We start from the raw sequence: 21,331 nt of genomic DNA on the forward strand, positions 1-21,331 counted from the left end.
AAACTCCCTCAGCACTTTAGCCGCCGCCGGCTTCCTACCCGTCCTAGACCTGGAGCGATCCAGTGCCGGATCCAACACCGTGTTAAAGTCCCCCCCCCATTATCAGGCCCCCCACTTCCAAGTCCGGGATCCGACCCAACATGCGCCGCATAAAACCCACATCGTCGCAGTTCAGGGCATACACGTTGACCAGCATCACCCTCTCCCCTTGCAGCTTACCACTTACCATAACGTACCTGCCACCATTGTCTGTCACAATGCTCAATGCCTTGAACGACACCCTCTTTCCCACCAAGATCGCCGCCACCCCCCCCCCCCCCCGATTTTTGTCATCCAGCCCCGAATGAAACACCTGACCTACCCACCCCTTCCTCAATCTTCCTGGTCTGCCACCTTCAGGTGTGTCTCCTGGAGCATGACCACATCCGCCTTCAGCCCCTTCAAGTGCGCGAACACCCGGGCCCGCTTGACCGGCCCGTTCAGTCCCCTTACGTTCCAGGTCATCAGCCGGATCAGGGGGATACCTGTCCCCCTTCCCCGCCGACTAGCATAACCCATCCTCGGCCAGCCACACGCCCGCATCCCACGCCCGGCACACTCCCCACAGCGGCAGACCCCCATCCCAACCCCCTCTACTCGCTCCAATTCCTTCTTGACCATACCAGCAGCAACCCAGTTCCCCCCCCACCCCCCAGTTAGGACCCCTCCTAGCTGCTTTGCTCCCCCATTGCACTCCCGCAAGTCAGCTGACTCCTGCTGACCCCGGCAACTCCCGCCTCTCCTTTGACTCCTCCCATTGTGGGACATACCCTCCTCCTCCATTACCCATCAGCAGGCTCTCCGCCTCCCCCTTCCATCCCAAGCGCAGGAAACAACCCTTGCTTCCCCGCCCGGCCCCGCCCCCTCCAGCCTTCAGCGCGAGAAAAAGCCCGCGCTTTCCACCTGTCTGGCCCCGCCACCTCTGACGCAGCTCCTTTTACAGGCCCAGTCCCCTCACCCCCGACTCGGGCCTCATCCTCCCCCGCGGGGCCCCATCCCCCCTACCAGCCATCCACCCCTACTCCATTTACTTACCCCCTCCAAGAGCCCACCCAACAGACCCAACCAAAACAGTGCCCAACCCACCCTAACCACCCACACCAAACCAAAAAGAAACAAGAGCAAAGAACCCCCCCCTCAAAATGTAACACACCAACAACAATCCCTGACCACCCATCCCGACCCTCAGTTTGTGTCCAGCTTCTCGGCCTGAACAAAGGCCCACGCCTCCTCCGGAGACTCAAAATAATGGTGCCGGTCCTTGTAGGTGACCCACAGTCGTCCGGCTGCAGCATGCCAAACTTCACCCCCTTCCTGTGCAGCACCGCCTTCGCCCGGTTGTACCCAGCCCTCTTCTTTGCCACCTCCGCACTCCAGTCCTAGTATATTCGAACCTCTGCGTTCTCCCACCTGCTGCTCCTCTCTTTCTTGGCCCACCTGAGCACGCACTCCCGATCAGCGAACCGATGAAACCGCACCAGCACCACCTGCGGCGGCTCGTTAGCCTTGGGCCTCCTCGCCAGCATTCTATGGGCCCCTTCCAGCTCCAGGGGCTCCTGGAAGGACCCCGCTCCCATCAGCGAGTTTAACATGGTGACCACATAGGCCCCCACGTCCGGCCCCTCCAGCCCCTCCGGGAGGCCCAGAATCCGCAGATTCTTCCGCCTCGACCGATTCTCCATCTCCTCGAACCGTTCCTGCCATTTCTTGTGGAGCGCCTCGTGCGCCTCCACCTTTACCGCAAGGCCTAAGATCTCGTCCTCGTTGTCGGAGATCTTTTGTCAGACCTCGCGGATCGCCACCCCCTGGGCCGTCTGGGTCTCCAGCAGCTTGTCGATAGAAGCCTTCATCGGCTCCAGCAGGTCCGCTTTGATCTCCCTGAAGCAGCGCTGGAAACCTCCTGCTGCTCCTGCGCCAACTGCATCCACGCTGCCTAGTCCCCGCCCGCCGCCATCTTGCTCTTCTTCCCTCGCACTTTCTTTGGGTTCACCACCACTTTTTCAGTCGCCCCACTCCTGGTCCAAGCCATGCACTGTCGGGGGAATATTGCAATCTTCTTCCCACACCGGGAAATGTCGAAAAAATTCCGTTGGGGTACCTGAAAAGAGCCGAAAAGTCCGTTCCAAGCGGGAGCTGCCGAACGTGCGACTTAGCTCCGCATAGCCGCAACCGGAAGTCCGATGTTAGGAAAGTTAATGACCCATTGGATAATCTGGGTGCCAGTCGGATGGAGCAAGGCAAAAACTGTGGCTGCTGACAGACGCGGGCGGCATTCACAACCTAAAAGACAGTCACGGCTGTTGGGTGCTTCTCCCGCGATCGGGAGCATCACGACCAATTACTCGGGACCATCCCACCACCCGGCTGCAACCCACCAGCGGGTTGCAACACTGAGTTTGAAAAAGCCTGATCTAAATTACCAGCAGATGTTCCTGTACACTATAGTTGATTAAATACCAAATGTTTGCTCAGTGTACACTTGTTCGTAGGCGATATAAGCGACACAGTACCACAGTGGTTAGTACTGTTGCTTCACAGCGCCAGGGACCCGAGTTCGATTTCCGGCTGGGCCACTGTCTGTGCGGAATCTGCACGTTTTCCCCGCGTCTGCGTGGGTTTCCTCCGGGTGCTCCAATTTCCTCCCACAAGTCCAGAAAGACGTACTTGTTAGGTGAATTGGACATTCTGAATTCTCCCTCGAACAGGCGTCGGAGTGTGGCAACTAGGGGATTTTCGCAGTCACTTCATTGCAGTGTTAATGTAAGCCTACTTGTGACAATAATAATGATTATTATTATAAGCAGGAAATAAGGCATGAAATTACCATTAAAAATAACAGGATTCCTGAGGGTGCAAATGTTTCCTTTGGCTTTTAAAGTAGTTTGATTGTGAATGCTTGTTATTTTGGCAGGTAAATGCCTTCAATAAAAATATTTCTTAAAAAAATTTATTTTGGCATATAGATTCAAATTGAGACATCTTTACATCCTCAAACTATATATATTTTTGGTGCTAATTGGTACCTTTACTGGGTTCTAAATTCTCATTTTTTTGGCCTCTGAAACAGCTAAGCAGAAGTCAAATGTGTACCTCATTGTCCCAAGATGGTGTGTGATGCTCGGTGGCAAAGGACACTGAAAAATTCTTCTTTTTGTGTATAAATAAATTGTGAAACACATTGTTTTGCATGAAATAGTGATTTTAAATTGGAAAAGATCTGCATGACAAAATTGCATTTCCTTTTGTTTCAGTGACAGGACAAGTGTTACGCTGTGATGTAATGGTTGATATTATAAATCAGATTGAAATTGTTTCAACAACACGAGAGCTTTATGTGGATGATTCTCTTTTGAAATTAACAGTCAGAGCTTTGGATGAGGAAGGTATGAGCTGTATTTCATAACATCCTATAGACATTCTTTATCACATCTATAACTATGCACTTCCTTTATTTTAAAATTCATACATCTGATGTGGAGAATATGAAAGTCATAATATGACATAGTTACATAGAGCCTACAACACAGAAACAAACAATTAGGCCCAACCTGTCTGTGCCGCATATATACTCCACCCAAACCCTTTTCTGCCCTTCTTCGTCTAACCCTATCAGCACATTCAATTCCCTTCTTCCTTGTATGCTTATCTGGTTTCCCCTTATTATCTTTTGAGCACAACTAAAGCTGAGTTGCTTATTTTGTTCTGAACAAATATTGCATTAGTGTTTACTATAGTAAGACTTCACTGCACATCTTTGCATAGTCATTGTTTTGATGCACACATAAAAACAAGCTCCATGAAAAGGATGCATCATCTGTGGCTAACTTAGAAAGTTAAGAATGGAATAAAATTGAAAGAAAAGAATGACAATTCTACAAAAGGTACTGGTAACTCTGAAGATTGGGAAAAGTTTAGCAATCAGCAAAGATTACTAAAAATAATAGTGAGAAATTATGGTATGGGAGAAAACCAGCTAGAAGTATATTATAAGTTTGATGCGCAATCAATTGCACAAAGATGTAGATTGGGTACAACTGTGGCTTTATTGCAGTCAGATGCGTGACCTCCTGCTGCAGCTGGTGAAATGGCAGAGCAATGGAGGTCACGCATATTTATACAGATCGTAGTGGGCGGAGCCAGCCGGCAGGAGCTACCAGCGAACCTGTAGTGCAGGTCCTACCTTACATCCCATAATACAATGGTTCACCACATTCACCCCCTGTTAAAAATGAGTCCAGCGTGGGTGATGTGAAACTATATACAAATAGTGCAATTATGTACAGTGTTAAGAATGGGGAAAACAAGGAAGAAAAAAAAAGAAAAGTCCATGTTAACGGTCCGGCGTCCGTCAAAGGTTCAGCCGATCCGGTGCTTTGGTGCTTCGTTGGGAGCGGCGTAACGGTGGCGGCGAAGTCGGTGCTGGTGGTAGTGGAGGTGGCACCGGTGGCGGTGCTGATGCTGGCCAGTCATCAGGGAACTCCGGGAGCGTGCCGGAATCCTTTTCGTCCTCTTGTGGGGGGGGGGGGGTTGGTCTGGTGGGGTCAATGTTGGCGGCGCGGTGGGGGGGGGGGGGGGGGTGTTGGGGTGGAACCTGACGGTGCCAGGTCCCTGAGTGAGACAGTATCTTGGTGGCCGTCAGGGAACTCCACGTAGGCGTTCCGTAGAGCTCGATTCTCCACCGCAATTGAGGGTTGGCGTGGAGCAGGTGAACCCTGTCCACCAAGGGGTCCACCTTGTGGAGTTGGACGTGCCTACGGAGAAGGACCGGTCCTGGAGCTGCAAGCAAAGTCGGGAGCGACACCCCGGATGAAGAAAAGAATGCCACGGCTCTGCCTGCCTGGTTTAGAGTGGCGGCAAGGGCGACGTCTGAAGCGTCGCTTTCTACTTGAAAAGGCAGTGACTCGTCCACTGCGCGCATCCCGGCCTTTGTGATGTCTGCTCTGATATGGGCGAAAGCGTGTTGTGCCTCGGCCGCGAGAGGGAATTGGGTGGACTGAATGAGTGGGCGGGCCTTGTTCGCATAGTTTGAGACCACTGGGCGTTGTAGGAAAAGAACCCCAGGCAGCGTTTGAAGGCCCTGGGGCAGTTTGGGAGGGAGAGCTCCATGAGGGGCTGCATGCAGTCGGGGTCGGGCCCGAGAAGCCCATTTTAGACTACATAGCCGAGAATGGCTAACCGGGTCATGCTGAGCACACACTTCTCTTTGTTATAGGTCAGGTTGAGAAGAGTGGCAATGCGGAGGAATTTATCGAGGTTGGCATCGTGGTCCTGCTGGTCATGGCCGCAGATGGTGACATTATCTTGAGTACGGAAAGGTGGCCCGCAAACCGTACTGGTCGACCATTCGGTCCATTTCCCTTTGGAAGACCGAGACCCTGTTTGTGACGCCGAAAGGGACCCTGAGGAAGTGATAGAGCCGACCGTCCGCCTCAAAAGCAGTGTATGGATGGTCCATCTTCCGGATGGGGAGCTGGTCGTAGGCGGATTTCAGGTCAATCGTTGAGACGACCCGGTACTGCGCAATCTGATTGACCATATCAGATATGCGTGGGAGGGGATATGCGTCGAGCTGCGTGTACCGATTGATGGTCTGGCTGTTGTCCATGACCATCCTGTGTTTCTCCCCAGTTTTAACCACTACCACTTGGGCTCTCCAGGGGCTGTTGCTGGCCTCGATAATACCCTCCTTAAGCAGCCGCTGGACTTCGGACCTGATGAAGGTCTTGTCCTGGGTGCTGTACCGTCTGCTCCTGGTGGCGACGGGCTTGCAATCCGCAGTTAGATTGACAAAGACGGAGGGGGGGTCGACCTTGAGGGTCCCGAGACCGCAAACGGTAAGGGGGGGTAGGGGCCCGCCGAATTTGAGGGTGAGGCTCTGGAGTTTGCACTGGAAGTCCAGGCCCAACAAGAGTGCAGCGCAGAGATTAGGAAGGACATCGAGGCGGAAGTTACTGAATTCTATGCCCTGGATAGTGAGGGTGACTGTACAGAAACCTCGGATCGGGACGGAGTGGGATCCGGAGGCTAAGGAGATCCTTTGATTGGCAGGATGGACCGCGAGGGAGCAGCGCCTTACTACCGTATCTGGGTGTACGAAGCTTTCGGTGCTCCCCGAGTCCAGCAGGCACGAGGTCACGTGGTCGTTGATTTTCACCGGCGTCGACGTGGTGGCCAGGTTGTGCGGGCGAGATTGGTCCAGCGTCATCGAAGCGAGCTGCGGGTAGTCGTCAGATGCTTCGGATGGCGAGCGTGGGCAGTTCCGATCTCGGGATGTCCGGAGACCCTGTGGGGAACATGGTGCGCACATTGCGGGGTCGGGACAAGATGGGGCACATGGGGCACACGTGGCCGAAGGGGGACAAGGTGGCGTCGCACATGGCCCTGGGAGGAGAAGATGGCAGCTCTCATTGTGCGTTTGGCGTGGGGGAGGGGGCGATAGCGGGCGCGATCGCAGCGACTGCGCGGGCCTGGCACACAGCCGCGAAGTGGCCCTTCTTACTGCAGGATTTACAAAAGGCAGTGCATGCCGGGCAGTGTTGGCGGGGGTGCTTCTGCTGACCGCAGAAGTAGCAGCGGGGACCCCCGGGGTGCGCGGATTGGCGTGCGGCGCAGGCGTATTGGGAAGGCAGGGCCCCAGCTGAGGAGGTCGTCGGCGGGGTCCAGGAGGGGTAGGAAGGGGTAGAAGGGTGGGCAGCGCGGCGGGAGGGGTAAGACTGTACGTTACAGGATGCGACCGTCATGGAGAGCTAGTCTCCGCTAGTTCGAGCGTGGCCCCTTCCAGTAATCGTTCTCGGATGCGGTCCGAAGCAATCCCCGTCACGAAAGCATCGCGCATGAGGAGATTAGCGTGTTTAGCAGCCGTAACGGCCTGACAGTCACAGTCCCGGATGAGTGGAATTACGGCCCGCCAGAAGTCTTCGATGGATTCACCAGGTAGTTGCGAGCGGGTGGCAAGTACATGCCTGGCAAAGAGGGTGTTCGTCTTCTGAGCATTAAGGAGTGCCATTGCTTTTGTGTAATTCGAGGCATCTTGCATCAACGGGAACACGCTGGAGCTCAGTCTGGAGTACAGTACGTTTATCTTCTGAGCCTCCGTTGGCGCGGGGTTCGCAGCGTTGATGTAGGCCTCAAAACAGGCTAGCCAGTGATCAAAGTATTTTCTGGCGTTGGGCGAGTGCGGATCCAGCTGCAGGCGATCTGGTTAGATTCTGATATCCATTCTGTGGAAAAAATCTGACTGCAATAAATTGATGCGCAATCAATTGCACAAAGATGCAGATTGGGTACAACTGTGGCTTTATTTCAGTCAGATGCGTGGCCTCCTGCTGCAGCTCGCGAAATGGCAGAGCAATGGAGGTCACGCACATTTATACAGATCTTAGTGGGCGGAGCCAGCCGGCAGGGGCTACTGGCGAACCTGTAGTGCAGATCCTACGTTACATCCCATAATACAGTGGTTCACCACAAAGTTCAAAGATTACAGTGTTCCTAGTGTAAAGTCTTTATTGAACTGAATGTTTGATGACTCCCCTCAGCCCTGTGTCACATGGCAGAGGTCACATGACTATGGCAAGGACAAAATATAAAAACGCGCAGTAAAAGCTTCTTTAAGTACAATGAAGTCTTATTATAGTAAACACTAATGTAACATTTGTTCAGAACAAAATAAGTTCCTCAAGTTAGCTTTAATTACAGTTCGCAGTTGTGATCAAAAAGTACAATCAACTCCCTCATTTGTGACCTCGATCATTAATTAATTTACCTGCATGAATCACCAAATTGCGTTTCACGGCCCCAAAGTTTCGCCCATCTGCAATTTAGACTCTCATGTTGAACTGTTAAACTCACATTTCCCACGTAGAAAGTGCGCACTGCACATGCACCATCTCTGCACATGCACAAATTCATTGTTTGCAATTTTGCCCGTTGCAAGATCTTGTGGGGGGCGAAACTCCTGCGAACAATAGAAGTTGACTGTTTATAAAGAAAATTTAGTTTTAGTCCGTTAGAGGGTAAGACTGGGGAATGTTGGGGAACAAAGAAATGGCAGAGACTTTGAACAAGTGTTTTATATGTCTTCATCGTAGAAGACACAATATACCCCGAGAGTAGTATAAAATCAAGAGGCAGCAGGGAGGATGGAACTTAAAACAATCAATCACTGGAGGAAAAGTACTGGGAAAGTTAATGGGACTAAAAGCTGATAAGTCCCCTGCACCTGATGGCCTGTATCTTTAAACAAGGGCAGGGCAGCAATGGTTAGCATTGCTGCCTCACGGCACCGAGGTCCCAGGTTCGTTCCCTGCTCTGGGTCACTGCCCGCGTCGAGTTTACATGTTTTCCCCATGTTTGCGTGGGTTTCTCCCCCCACAGCCCAAAGATGTGCAGGGTAGGTGGATTGGCCACGCTAAATTGCCCCTTAATTGGAAAATTTTTTGGGGGTACTCTAAATTTATTTTTAAAAATATCTTTAAACAAATCCACTGCAGAGATAGTGGAAGCATTGATTGGAATCTTCCAAACTTCCCTAAATTCTGGAAAAGTCCAAGCAAATTGGAAGGCTGTAAAGGTAACATCTCTATTCAAGAAAGAAGGGAGACCAAAATCTGGAAACTTATAGGCCTGTGAAGCTAACACCTATCATTGGGAAACTGCTGGAATCCATTATCAAGGAGATAGTAGCAGAACTAATACAATACTAAAGCAATGATACAATTAGTGTTTGGAATTCTCTTCACAGAGAACAGTGGAGGCTGGATCATTAATTATATTCAAGGCTGAGTTGGACATATTTTTGATTGATAAGAGAGTTGGGTTACAGGGGCCAGACTGGAAAAGAGTTAAGGCGACAATTCAATTAGCCATGATCTTATTGAATGGAGCGCAGACTCGACGGACTGAATGGCTCCCTTCTGCTCCTATTTCTTATAATGTGATTTCTGCTGCCAGTGAATTTTGTGATCACTATCTATAGATAGTGTTCCTTCAGATAATGTACATTTATTATCCATGATAACCTTGTATTATGGAGTTATCCCATCTATTTTTAAGGCAATACCTTTAGCAGTTTGGAAGGATTTATTTTCGAATGGAGCATTGTGAAGAATGAAGACATGAATAATATTGCAGAGTCGCCGAGTAAGATTAGGTAAGCAGCAGTTAGGCTGTTAATTTAACATTTTCCCACTGATTGACGATAATAGGACTAACTTAGAAAACAGAAATGTTAGATTGGTCCACTAAATGTATTCTTTATTGGTACAATGAAATGATAAATGAAATAAATTATACTCCTAGCACCTTTATGTCTTCACCGTATAATTCTATGTAACAAAGTGATATGCTTTTTCTCTTCATTCTATAATTTTCATGGAATCATAAAATTACTGCAGTGTAGAAGGAGGCCATTCGACCTATTAAGTCTGCACTGACCCTCCAAAAGAGCACCCCACTTAGGCCAAGCCCCCACCCTACTATCATAACCCCACCTACCATTTTGGATAGTAAGTGACAATTTAGTGTGGCCAATTCACCTAACCTGCACAACTTTGGATATTGGGAGGAAACCAGAGCACCCGGAGGAAACCCACGCAGTCGCTGGGAGAAGGTGCAAACTCCACACAGACAGTTACGCAAGGTCGGAATTGAACCCGCATCCCTGGCGCTGTGAGACAGCAGGGCTAACCACTGTTTCACAATTTCAGCCAAATTTTCTGTGATGTCACGTATCTGTACCAAATTAGAAAAGATGCAAGAGCAGAATTTAATGGTTCCTTGCTGCTGGGTGAGTGGCCCGTTAAATTGCCCAGATGGCCATCCCACCATTCTCACACCCGACATGTTTCCAATTGTCCATTCGGCGGGTGAGGACTTGTGCAGCCTGACCCCAGTTGAGGCCCTTAAGTGGCCAATTATTGCCTGCTTTAACCAGGACAGCCGATTTTGGCGTGATGTTTTTTCTGTTGACTCTTCTGGTGACTAGGCAGGAAGTGCCAACACCCTTAAATTCTGCCCCAAGTGTTATGTACCGAGGTCTCTTAGCTGTTCTGTTGAAGCAATAACAAATATGTCTGTCAGTGTCATGGGATAACTACTATTTCCAAATTTCTCTGTACTCCTTAAAAATACCTGTTTATCTAAGATCAGAAACCCAGCCCATGTACAATTGCGGGGATAGCCCCACATCCTACCAATCCAATGTTGAACGTGTTGATGTGTGAACATGGAATGCATTAGATTGATGTGATAAGGTTATTAATAGCACTTGTCTTTATCAACGATTGAAATGAGTCTTTGAGGTTTACTAACATGCATGTATAGCACATTTGAGAGCATCACTGTGACCCAGGTAATTGATTTTTTTTCAGTTAACAGACTGAATTATCTGCTTGTAAACTTGTCAGTTATTCTGCAAGACGCACAATTCCTACCAGTATTTTGTGCCTTTTTATGTATTTTCATCAGAATAATGAAGTTTTCAGAGTCTACCTATTTACCACCTGAACATATAACAAGAATGGAAAAAGAAGGAAAGCAGGGAGATATCATTCTTGTATCTGGATTAATGACGGGTACTGCTAACTTGAAAACGCGACTGCAGGATTCTATATATAAGGTACTGGTTGTGCTGCAACATTTCATTTAGCAAGAAGTCAAATACAAAAAAATAGCTGCGTTAGTTTTATCATTTGTCAGTCAAAAGGAGTGCATCTCATTTTGATGAACGTGTAGGAAGCATGTTTTTGTCGGTGTGTAATGAATCTATTGTAAGTCTTAATGAAGTCTTCATAGTCTTAAGTAGGTTAACTGTATGTATTTATTAATCATAAGAACAATGTAAATATATACGGTGAATGGTTCTGATGCACGATCAATACTCTCGAGACAAAGTGGAGTCATATCTAATCGGCTTTAATCAGCTAGAACTGTACCCAGCAGCGATGATACAGAAAGTGAAGGCTGCTGGGACGGCATCGGTTCTTAGCCCCACCCTGAGAGGCGGGGTATATGTACATTATCCAATGGTAGACCCCTCGGTCTAGCCAATGGTCATTCACCTCTCGGGTACAAAGAACAAAGAAATGTACAGCACAGGAACAGGCCCTTCGGCCCTCCAAGCCCGTGCCGACCATACTGCCCGACTAAACTACAATCTTCTACACTTCCTGGGTCCGTATCCTTCTATTCCCATCCTATTCATATATTTGTCAAGATGCCCCTTAAATGTCCCTATCGTCCCTGCTTCCACTACCTCCTCCGGTAGCGAGTTCCAGGTACCCACTACCCTCTGCGTAAAAAAGACCCTCTTGACCAACGGGTCCGACTTGTGCGCCCTCACGTGTTTCCGCAGCAGAACGGGTCCGGGTGTCGCTAGCCAGGTGGGGAGCGAGGTCCCGGAGGAGGACTTCCTGGGGAAAACAAGGAGACGTTCGTGAGGTGTCTGGTTTGTGGTAGTACATAGCAGCGACCGAATGGAGTGAAGGGCCACTGGGAGGACTTCTTGCCAGCGGGATACTGGGAGATTCCTGGACCGCGGGGCCAGCAGGACGGTCTTCCAGACCGTTCCGTTCTCCCTTTCTACCTGCCCGTTTCCCCGGGGGTTGTAACTGGTCGTCCTGCTCGAGGCGATGCCTTTGCTAAGCAGGAACTGACGCAGCTCGTCGCTCATAAAAGAGGACCCCCTATCACTGTGGATGTATGCGGGGAAACCGAACAGTGTAAAAATATTTTGGAGGGCCTTGATGACGGTGGTTGTGGTCATGTCCGGGCAGGGGATGGCGAAAGGGAACCGGGAGTATTCGTCAATCACGTTCAGGAAGTACGTGTTGCGGTCGGTGGAGGGGAGGGGGCCTTTGAAGTCCATGCTGAGGCATTCAAAGGGACGGGAAGCCTTTATCAGATGCGCCCTCTCTGGTCGGTAGAAGTGCGGTTTGCACTCGGCGCAGATTTGGCAGACCCTGGTGACTGTCCTGACCTCATCGATGGAGTAAGGCAGGTTTCGGGTCTTAACGAAATGGAAGAACCGAGTGACCCCCGGGTGGCCGAGGTCCTCGTGGAGGGCTCGGAGGCGGTCTGCTTGTGCGGTGGCACAAGTGCCACAGGACAGGGCATCAGGAGGCTCGTTCAGCTTCCCGGGATGGTACAAGATCTCATAATTGTAGGTGGAGAGTTTGATCCTCCACCGCAAGATCTTGTCGTTTTTTTATCTTGCCCCGCTGTGCATTATCGAACATGAAGGCCACCGACCGTTGGTTATGATTAATAAATACACTCGACCGTGAGGAGAGTGAATCTCCTGCCAGCCAGGTAATGCCTCCAGTGTCGCACAGCCTCTACTATGGCCTGGGCCTCCTTTTCGACCGAGGAGTGGCGAATTTCGGAAGCATGGAGAGTGCAGGAGAAGAAAGCCACGGGCCTGCCCGCTTGGTTGAGGGTGGCCGCCAGAGCTACGTCGGACACGTCGCTGTCGACCTGCAAGGGTAGGGACCCATCGATGGCGCGCATCGTGGCTTTTGCGATGTCCGCTTTGATGCGGCAGAAGGCCTGGCGGGCCTCCGTCGACAGGGGGAAGGTTGTGGACTGGATCAGTGGTCGAGCCTTGTCTGCGTAATTAGGGACCCATTGTGCATAATAGCCTAAGAAGCTTTATAGTTTTAGGGCCTTGGGGCAGTGAGGGAGGGGGAACTCCATGAGGGGGCGCATGCGTTCAGGGTCGGGGCCTATGACTCCATTTCGCACTACGTAGCCTAGGATGAAGCAGCGTTGGCCGGCGGCGGTAGCGGGCCGTCTTGCCGCGCAGGCCTGTGGAGTTAGCGGGTAAGTCTGCGGGGTTAGCGGGTAAGTCTGGGGGGCTGCCGCGGCGGGGTGCCACGCAGCCCAGGGGGGCGCCGTGCGCGCGGGGGCATACGCGAGTGCGTTCTTGTGCGCAACGTCCATGGACCCTGCCAGGGCCCGTGCCTCAGTGAGGCCCAGTGTGTCCATTTCGAGGAGCCTTCGGCGGATGTCGGGGGAAGCCATACCTGCCATGAAAACGTCCCGAATTAAAAGTTCCGTGTGCTCGTTCCCCGCCACTGCTGGGCAGCCACAGTTTTGGCCCAGCACTATCAGTGCCGGGTAGAAGTCTTCGAGTGTCTCATCTGGGCTCTGCTGTCTCATTGCCAGCAGGTGACGGGCATAGACCTGGTTCAGTGGACGGATGTAATGTCCTTCAAGCAGCTCCATGGATGCAGCATAGTTCGCCGCCCCTTCAATCAGGGGGTAGATCGCCGGGCTGACCCGCGAGCGTAGGAGGTTTATCTTCTGCCTTTCCGTGGGGGTGTCGGCAGCCGTTTCGAGGTAGCTCTCAAAACACGCCAGCCAATGCTTAAAAATAGCAGCGGAATTTTCTGCGTGGGGGTTGAGCTGAAGGCATACCGGCTTGATGCGGAGATCCATCCTTCAAAAGTACTAGCTGATTAAATTGATGCACAATCAATACTCTCGAGACAAAGTGGAGTCATATCTAATCGGCTTTAATCAGCTAGAACTGTACCCAGCAGCGATGATACAGAAAGTGAAGGCTGCTGGGACGGCATCGGTTCTTATACCCCGCCTCTCAGGGTGGGGCTATGTACATTATCCAATGGTAGACCCCTCGGTCTAGCCAATGGTCATTCACCTCTCAGGTACTGCAATACCTGGTATTACCACAGGTTCAAGCTAGGAGCTCTCCAAGCTTGCTTGGGCACACAGCTCTGTCAACATGTGACTGGCTCCGTATGTGTTATATGTTGTATATATTCTACATGACTGTACAGGCGGTAGTGTGCTCATAGAATCATTACAGTGCAGATGGACGTCATTACGCCCATCAAGTCTGCACCAACCGTCTGAAAGAGCACCCGAGCTATGCCCACCCCCCCACCCTTTCCTGTAACCCAGTAACTCCACCTAATCTTTTGGACACTAAGGGCCGATTTTTATCATGGCAAATCCACCTAACCTACACACTTTTGGACTGTAGGAGGAAACTGGAGCAAAGCCCAGTGCAAACTCCACACAGTCATCAAAGGCCGGAATTGAACATGGGTTCCTGGAGCTGTGAGGCAGCAGTGCTAGCCACTGTGGCACCATGCTCAGTCCCGTGCTAACTATATCTGTCAAACCCAAATGCTGCCTCACGGCTCTTCCCCCCCCCCCCTCTCTCTCTCTCTCTCTCTCTCTCTCTCTTCCCCCCCCCCCCAAACTCAGCAAGTCTATCCAATGTATTGCAAGTTAGTCTAATTTACGTGTTATATTTACATCAGTATTACTGTCAAGAGTGTGCTGAGGCATGTGGCGGTATTCTGCCGTATGGGGAAGATGCAGGGTCGTTTGGGAGGGTGTTGTGTAGATGGCGTGACCGGTGCAGGAACTGGTGCCAACTCACCATGCGGCCCGTCGGAGGTCGTTAGCTTCTTGCGGCAAGGGATGGCGGTCCTCCTCGTCACACTCTCCGAGCTGACTGCCACTGCCTCCCAGGTGGCACTGTAGCTGACCCTCCGACAACACCCTTGGGGGAACTGGGTGCCCCGTCTTGACTCCACCATATCCATTAGTTTGGCTAAGTTGGCATCCTGAATTGGGGAACTGGTCTGCGCGGAGGCATGGCTGTATGCTGTCTGGGATCGGTGGGATCGGTTTAAGTGTTGCTACCCCTCGTTTGCCGAGCGTGGTCCCGGCGAATTAGCCGTCGGGACAGTCATCTGTGGTGTGAAGCCCGTGGGGCTCCATTAAGTGGCCTAATTAATGTTAGATATCGTGATGGCCTCGCTGGATTGGCTGTCGGGAAACAGCCGGCATTTCCCACTCGCTACCACACTTAGAGCGAATTTGGTTAGATCATGCCCACTGTGTGTATAGCCATTATTGTAGTTAAGTGTACTGCGTAGCATATTGTAGTCTTGTGTGTTTCTTTTAAGTTAATAGATATTCTTTATTAATTGATTACAACACTAGATTATTCCTCATTGGTTTGCTATTTTTCCTCACGTTATACCAAATTGAAAATAACTAAGAACCGATGTTCCCAGTTACCTTCTGGGTTTTGGGATACCTTTGCAATTAACATCAGCAGGGTTGCTAGATGAGGCAGCAGGTACAAAGATTGAGGCGCTACAGCTCTCCAACAAGACTGTCGTCTGCCAAATTTATGATCTTGCTGATGACATTAAGAGTCAGCTAGGCTCATCTTAAACGTTGTGAGGCATGTTCATTGCAGCTGAATGAGTCCACGGACATGTTGGAACTTGCAATGTTGCTTGATTTTGCCCACCTCATTTATGTGGCTTAATTGAGGAGAACATGGTGTAACCTGTATCTCTGCGGAACAACGCCACCGGCGAACGAATATTCAACTATATCAACAACTTCACGGAAAGACATGGGATTAGCCTGGAGAAGTGTGTTGATGTGAGTATTTATGGTGCCAGGGTAATGGTCAGGAAGACAGCAGGTGCTGTCGAGCAGATCAAAGTTGTAGCACCATGCTGCACAAGCAGTTATTGTCCTCCACAGACATGCACTCGCTGTTAAGAAGATGCCTGCCTCTCTGAAAAGTGTGCTGGTTGGAGCTGTTCAAATTATCAAGAGCATTAAAGCTAATCCACTAAAATAGAAACTGCTTTCAACTCTGTGCGACAAAATGGGCACTGAGCACACAACGCTGCTCTTACAAACAGAGATGAGGTGGCTGCCGAGAGACAAAGTGCCTGTCAGACTTTTTGAGTTTTGTCCTGAAGTCTTGGTGTTTTGTGTGGATCAGAAATATCAATTTTCAGAGTTGCTGACCAATATTTCATGGCGTTTGAGACTTGCAGATCTTGCAGATATTTTTAAAGGGTAAATGAAGCGAACTTCCGAGGCAAAGATATAACCGTCTTCGCAGAAAAGGATAAGGTTTCATCGCTGTTGAGGAAATTGTGCTTCTGGACTTCCTGCATAGAAAATAAGATCTTCGACTGTTTTCCCAGTTGAATGACTTTCTCACTAAAGTTAATTCCACCCTCGATGAGAATATTTTCAGTGTCATTTCACAACACCTGCTTGAGCTCTTTGTTGGAATACTTCCCTCTGTCAGAATATGTGTATTTGCAACCCATTTGCACTGATAGCCAGGCCAGGTGATTTATCAGTGCATGATTATGAGAGCCTGACTGACTTCCGGGTGCGGCGATGACCAGCTGAGTCGCACGTTTCGGCAGCTCCCGGTGAAACGGACTTTTGGGCTCTTGATAGGAGCCCCAACGGCAATTTTGACGGCTAAAAACACTGTGTGGTAAACCAGAAGGGAATCCCCCCTGGATACGGATGGAAAAAGGAGGAGAAAGTGGCCGGATTGCAGTGGATCCTTTAGAACAGCAGCAAGGAAGGCAAGCAAAAACCAAGATGGCGTCGGAAGGTGGCAGTTTAACATGGGGCCCTGAACAACAAGAGTTCTTGAAATGCTGTGTGGAAGAGATCAAAAAGGGAATGAAGACAGAGCTGTTGGCCCCGATACTACAGGCGATCGAAGGGCTAAAGGAGGAACAAAAGACCCAGGAGCGGGAGCTTCGGGTCTTGAAGGCAAAGGCAGCCGAGAATGAGGACGACATACAGGGCCTGGTGGTGAAGACGGAGACGCAGGAGGCACATCAGAAACGATGTGTGGAAAGGTTGGAGGCACTGGAAAACAACGCAAGGAGGAACAACCTGAGGATTCTTGGTCTTCCTGAAGGTGTGGAGGGAGCGGATGTCGGGGCATATGTGAGCACGATGCTGCACTCGTTAATGGGAGCGGAGGCCCCGGCGGGTCCGTTGGAGGTGGAGGGAGCATACCGAGTGATGGCGCGAGGACCGAGAGCAGGAGAAATTCCCAGAGCCATAGTGGTGAGATTCCTCCGTTTTAAGGATAGAGAAATGGTCCTTAGATGGGCGAAGAAAACTCGGAGCAGTAAATGGGAGAACGCGGTGATCCGCGTTTATCAAGACTGGAGTGCGGAGGTGGCGAGAAGGAGGGCGAGCTTTAATCGGGCCAAGGCGGTGCTTCATAAAAAGAAGATAAAATTTGGAATGCTGCAACCGGCAAGACTGTGGGTCACATATCGAGGGAGGCACCACTACTTTGAGACGGCGGATGAAGCGTGGACTTTTATTGTGGAAGAAAAACTGGAATGAGTGGGTTATTAAAAAGAACGTTTGAACAAAGTGGTGGGGCGAATGTGGGGGGCAAAGAGGGGGGGTAAAAAGGGGGGAAAGAGGAGTTTTATGTACTAATCCTGCGATGTGGTAACTTTTCTCTCTCCCACAGGTGGTGATGGGGGGAGGAGGGGAGGTGGAGGAGATGGGGCGTTGGCCATTGGGGGCGGGGCCAAGGGGGAAGCGCGGGCTTGGTTCCCGCGCTATGATAATCATGGCGGGAATAGAGAAGCAGGAAGGAGGGGGCGTCGCACGGTGCGAGCCGAGGTCACGGGGGGAAGCCGAGGTCGGCCAGAGTTTGCTGACTTCTGGGAGCAACATGGGGGGAGTAATTACGCTAGCGGGGGATCTAGCGGGGGGGGGGTGGGAGGGGGGAATTACTGGGTTGCTGCTGCTGGGGAGAGGGGGGAGCTGGTATGGGGGAGGATGGGCGGGGGGCACCGCCTGGGGGAGATACAGCTGCGTGGGAACCGGGTGAGGAGCTGGAAAAAGGTGATGGCTAATCGACAAGGGGGGGGGGCGGTAGGAAGCCCCCCAACTCGGCTGATCACGTGGAACGTGAGAGGGCTGAACGGGCCGATAAAGAGGGCACGGGTACTCGCACACCTTAAGAAACTTAAGGCAGATGTGGTTATGTTACAGGAAACGCACCTGAAACTGATAGACCAGGTTAGGCTACGCAAAGGATGGGTGGGGCAGGTGTTCCATTCGGGGCTAGATGCGAAAAACAGGGGGGTGGCTATATTAGTGGGGAAGCGGGTAATGTTCGAGGCAAAGACTATAGTGGCGGATAACGGGGGCAGATACGTGATGGTGAGTGGCAAACTACAGGGGGAGACGGTGGTTTTGGTAAACGTATATGCCCCGAACTGGGATGATGCCAATTTTATGAGGCGGATGCTAGGACGCATTCCGGACCTAGAGATGGGAAAGCTGATAATGGGGGGAGATTTTAATACGGTGTTGGAACCAGGGCTGGATAGGTCGAAGTCCAGGACTGGAAGGAGGCCGGCAGCAGCCAAGGTACTTAAAGATTTTATGGAGCAGATGGGAGGTGTAGACCCGTGGAGATTTAGCAGACCTAGGAGTAAGGAGTTCTCATTTTTCTCCTATGTCCATAAAGTCTACTCGCGAATAGACTTTTTTTGTGCTGGGTAGGGCATTGATCCCGAAGGTGAGGGGAACGGAGTATACGGCTATAGCCATTTCGGATCATGCTCCACACTGGGTGGACTTGGAGATAGGGGAGGAAACAGGAGGGCGCCCACCCTGGAGAATGGACATGGGACTAATGGCAGATGAGGGGGTGTGTCTAAGGGTGAGGGGGTGCATTGAAAAGTACTTGGAACTCAATGATAATGGGGAGGTCCAGGTGGGAGTGGTCTGGGAGGCGTTGAAGGCGGTGGTTAGAGGGGAGCTGATATCAATAAGGGCACATAAAGGGAAGCAGGAGAGTAAGGAACGGGAGCGGTTGCTGCAAGAACCTTTGAGGGTGGACAGACAATATGCGGAAGCACCGGAGGAGGGACTGTACAGGGAAAGGCAAAGGCTACATGTAGAATTTGACTTGCTGACCACGGGCACTGCAGAGGCACAATGGAGGAAGGCACAGGGTGTACAGTACGAATATGGGGAGAAGGCGAGCAGGTTGCTGGCACACCAATTGAGGAAAAGGGGAGCAGCGAGGGAAATAGGGGGAGTGAGGGATGAGGAAGGAGAGATGGAGCGGGGAGCGGAGAGAGTGAATGGAGTGTTCAAGACATTTTATAAAAAATTATATGAAGCTCAACCCCCGGATGGGAGGGAGAGAATGATGGGCTTCTTGGATCGGCTGGAATTTCCCAAGGTGGAAGAGCAGGAAAGGGTGGGACTGGGAGCACAGATCGAGGTAGAAGAAGTGGTGAAAGGAATTAGGAGCATGCAGGCGGGAAAGGCCCCGGGACCGGATGGATTCCCAGTCGAATTCTATAGGAAATATGTGGACTTGTTCGCCCCGGTACTGACGAGGACCTTTAATGAGGCAAAGGAAAGGGGACAACTGCCCCCGACTATGTCTGAAGCAACGATATCGCTTCTCTTAAAGAAGGAAAAGGACCCGCTACAATGCGGGTCCTATAGACCTATTTCCCTCCTAAATGTAGATGCCAAGATCCTGGCCAAGGTAATGGCAATGAGAATAGAGGAATGTGTCCCTGGGGTGGTCCACAAGGACCAAACTGGGTTTGTGAAGGGGAGACAGCTGAACACGAGTATACGGAGGTTGTTAGGGGTAATGATGATGGCCCCACCAGAGGGAGAAACGGAGATAGTAGTGGCGATGGATGCCGAGAAAGGATTTGATAGAGTGGAGTGGGATTATTTGTGGGAGGTGTTGAGGAGATTTGGTTTTGGAGAGGGGTATGTTAGATGGGTGCAGCTGTTGTATAGGGCCCCAGTGGCGAGCGTGGTCACGAATGAACGGGGATCTGCATATTTTCGGCTCCATAGAGGGACAAGGCAGGGATGCCCTCTGTCCCCATTATTGTTTGCACTGGCGATTGAGCCCCTGGCGATAGCGTTGAGGGGTTCCAAGAAGTGGAGGGGAGTACTTAGGGGAGGAGAAGAACACCGGGTACCTTTGTATGCGGACGATTTGCTACTATACGTGGCGGACCCGGCGGAGGGGATGCCAGAAATAATGCGGATACTTGGGGAGTTTGGGGATTTTTCAGGGTATAAATTGAACATGGGGAAAAGTGAGTTGTTTGTGGTGCATCCAGGGGAGCAGAGTAGAAAAATAGAGGACCTACCGTTGAGGAAGGTAACAAGGGACTTTCGTTACCTGGGGATCCAGATAGCTAAGATTTGGGGCACATTGCATAGGTTAAATTTAACGCGGTTGGTGGAACAGATGGAGGAGGATTTCAAGAGATGGGATATGGTATCCCTGTCACTGGCAGGGAGGGTGCAGGCGGTTAAGATGGTGGTCCTCCCGAGATTCCTCTTTGTGTTTCAGTGCCTCCCGGTGGTGATCACGAAGGCTTTTTTAAAAAGGATTGAAAAGAGCATCATGGGTTTTGTGTGGGCCGGGAAGACCCCGAGAGTGAGGAAGGGATTCTTACAGCGTAGCAGGGATAGGGGGGGGCTGGCACTACCGAGCCTAAGTGAGTATTATTGGGCCGCTAATATTTCAATGGTGAGTAAGTGGATGGGAGAGGAGGAGGGAGCGGCGTGGAAGAGATTAGAGAGGGTGTCCTGTAGGGGGACTAGCCTACAGGCTATGGTGACAGCCCCATTGCCGTTCTCACCGAGGAACTACACCACAAGCCCGGTGGTGGTGGCTACACTGAAGATTTGGGGACAGTGGAGACGGCATAGGGGAAAGACTGGAGCCTTGGGGGGGTCCCCGATAAGAAACAATCTTAGGTTTGCCCCGGGGGGAATGGATGGGGGATATGGAATGTGGCAAAGAGCAGGAATAATGCAACTGAAAGATCTGTTTGTGGATGGGAAGTTCGCGAGTCTGGGAGCGCTGACCGAGAAATATGGGTTGCCCCAAGGGAATGCATTCAGGTATATGCAACTGAGGGCTTTTGCGAGGCAACAGGTGAGGGAATTCCCGCAGCTCCCGACACAAGAGGTGCAGGACAGAGTGATCTCAAAGACATGGGTGGGGGATGGTAAGGTGTCAGATATATATAGGGAAATGAGGGACGAAGGGGAGACTATGGTAGATGAACTAAAAGGGAAATGGGAAGAAGAGCTGGGTGAGGAGATCGAGGAGGGGCTGTGGGCAGATGCCCTTAGCAGGGTAAACTCGTCGTCCTCGTGTGCCAGGCTAAGCCTGATTCAGTTTAAGGTATTACACAGGGCGCATATGACTGGAGCACGGCTCAGTAAATTTTTTGGGGTGGAGGATAGGTGTGCGAGGTGCTCGAGAAGCCCAGCGAATCATACCCATATGTTTTGGCCATGCCCGGCACTACAGGGGTTTTGGATGGGGGTGACAAAGGTGCTTTCAAAAGTAGTAGGAGTCCGGGTCGAACCAAGCTGGGGGTTGGCTATATTTGGGGTTGCACAAGAGCCGGGAGTGCAGGAGGCGAGAGAGGCCGATGTTTTG

At 51.1% G+C, this 21,331-nt stretch overlaps 1 protein-coding gene across 1 annotated transcript in view; it reads left to right on the forward strand.

The window, feature by feature from the left end:
* Positions 1-21,331, forward strand: part of LOC140387123 (nuclear pore membrane glycoprotein 210-like) — a 227,860-nt gene that overhangs the window by 33,121 nt on the left and 173,408 nt on the right. The window contains exons 3-5 of the mRNA XM_072470134.1: positions 3,291-3,422; positions 9,091-9,187; positions 10,504-10,654. Coding sequence (XP_072326235.1) covers positions 3,291-3,422; positions 9,091-9,187; positions 10,504-10,654 — 380 coding nt within the window. The remainder of the gene's footprint in view (positions 1-3,290; positions 3,423-9,090; positions 9,188-10,503; positions 10,655-21,331) is intronic.

This window comes from Scyliorhinus torazame, chromosome 12 (assembly GCF_047496885.1).
Source record: "Scyliorhinus torazame isolate Kashiwa2021f chromosome 12, sScyTor2.1, whole genome shotgun sequence".
NCBI lineage: Eukaryota > Metazoa > Chordata > Chondrichthyes > Carcharhiniformes > Scyliorhinidae > Scyliorhinus > Scyliorhinus torazame.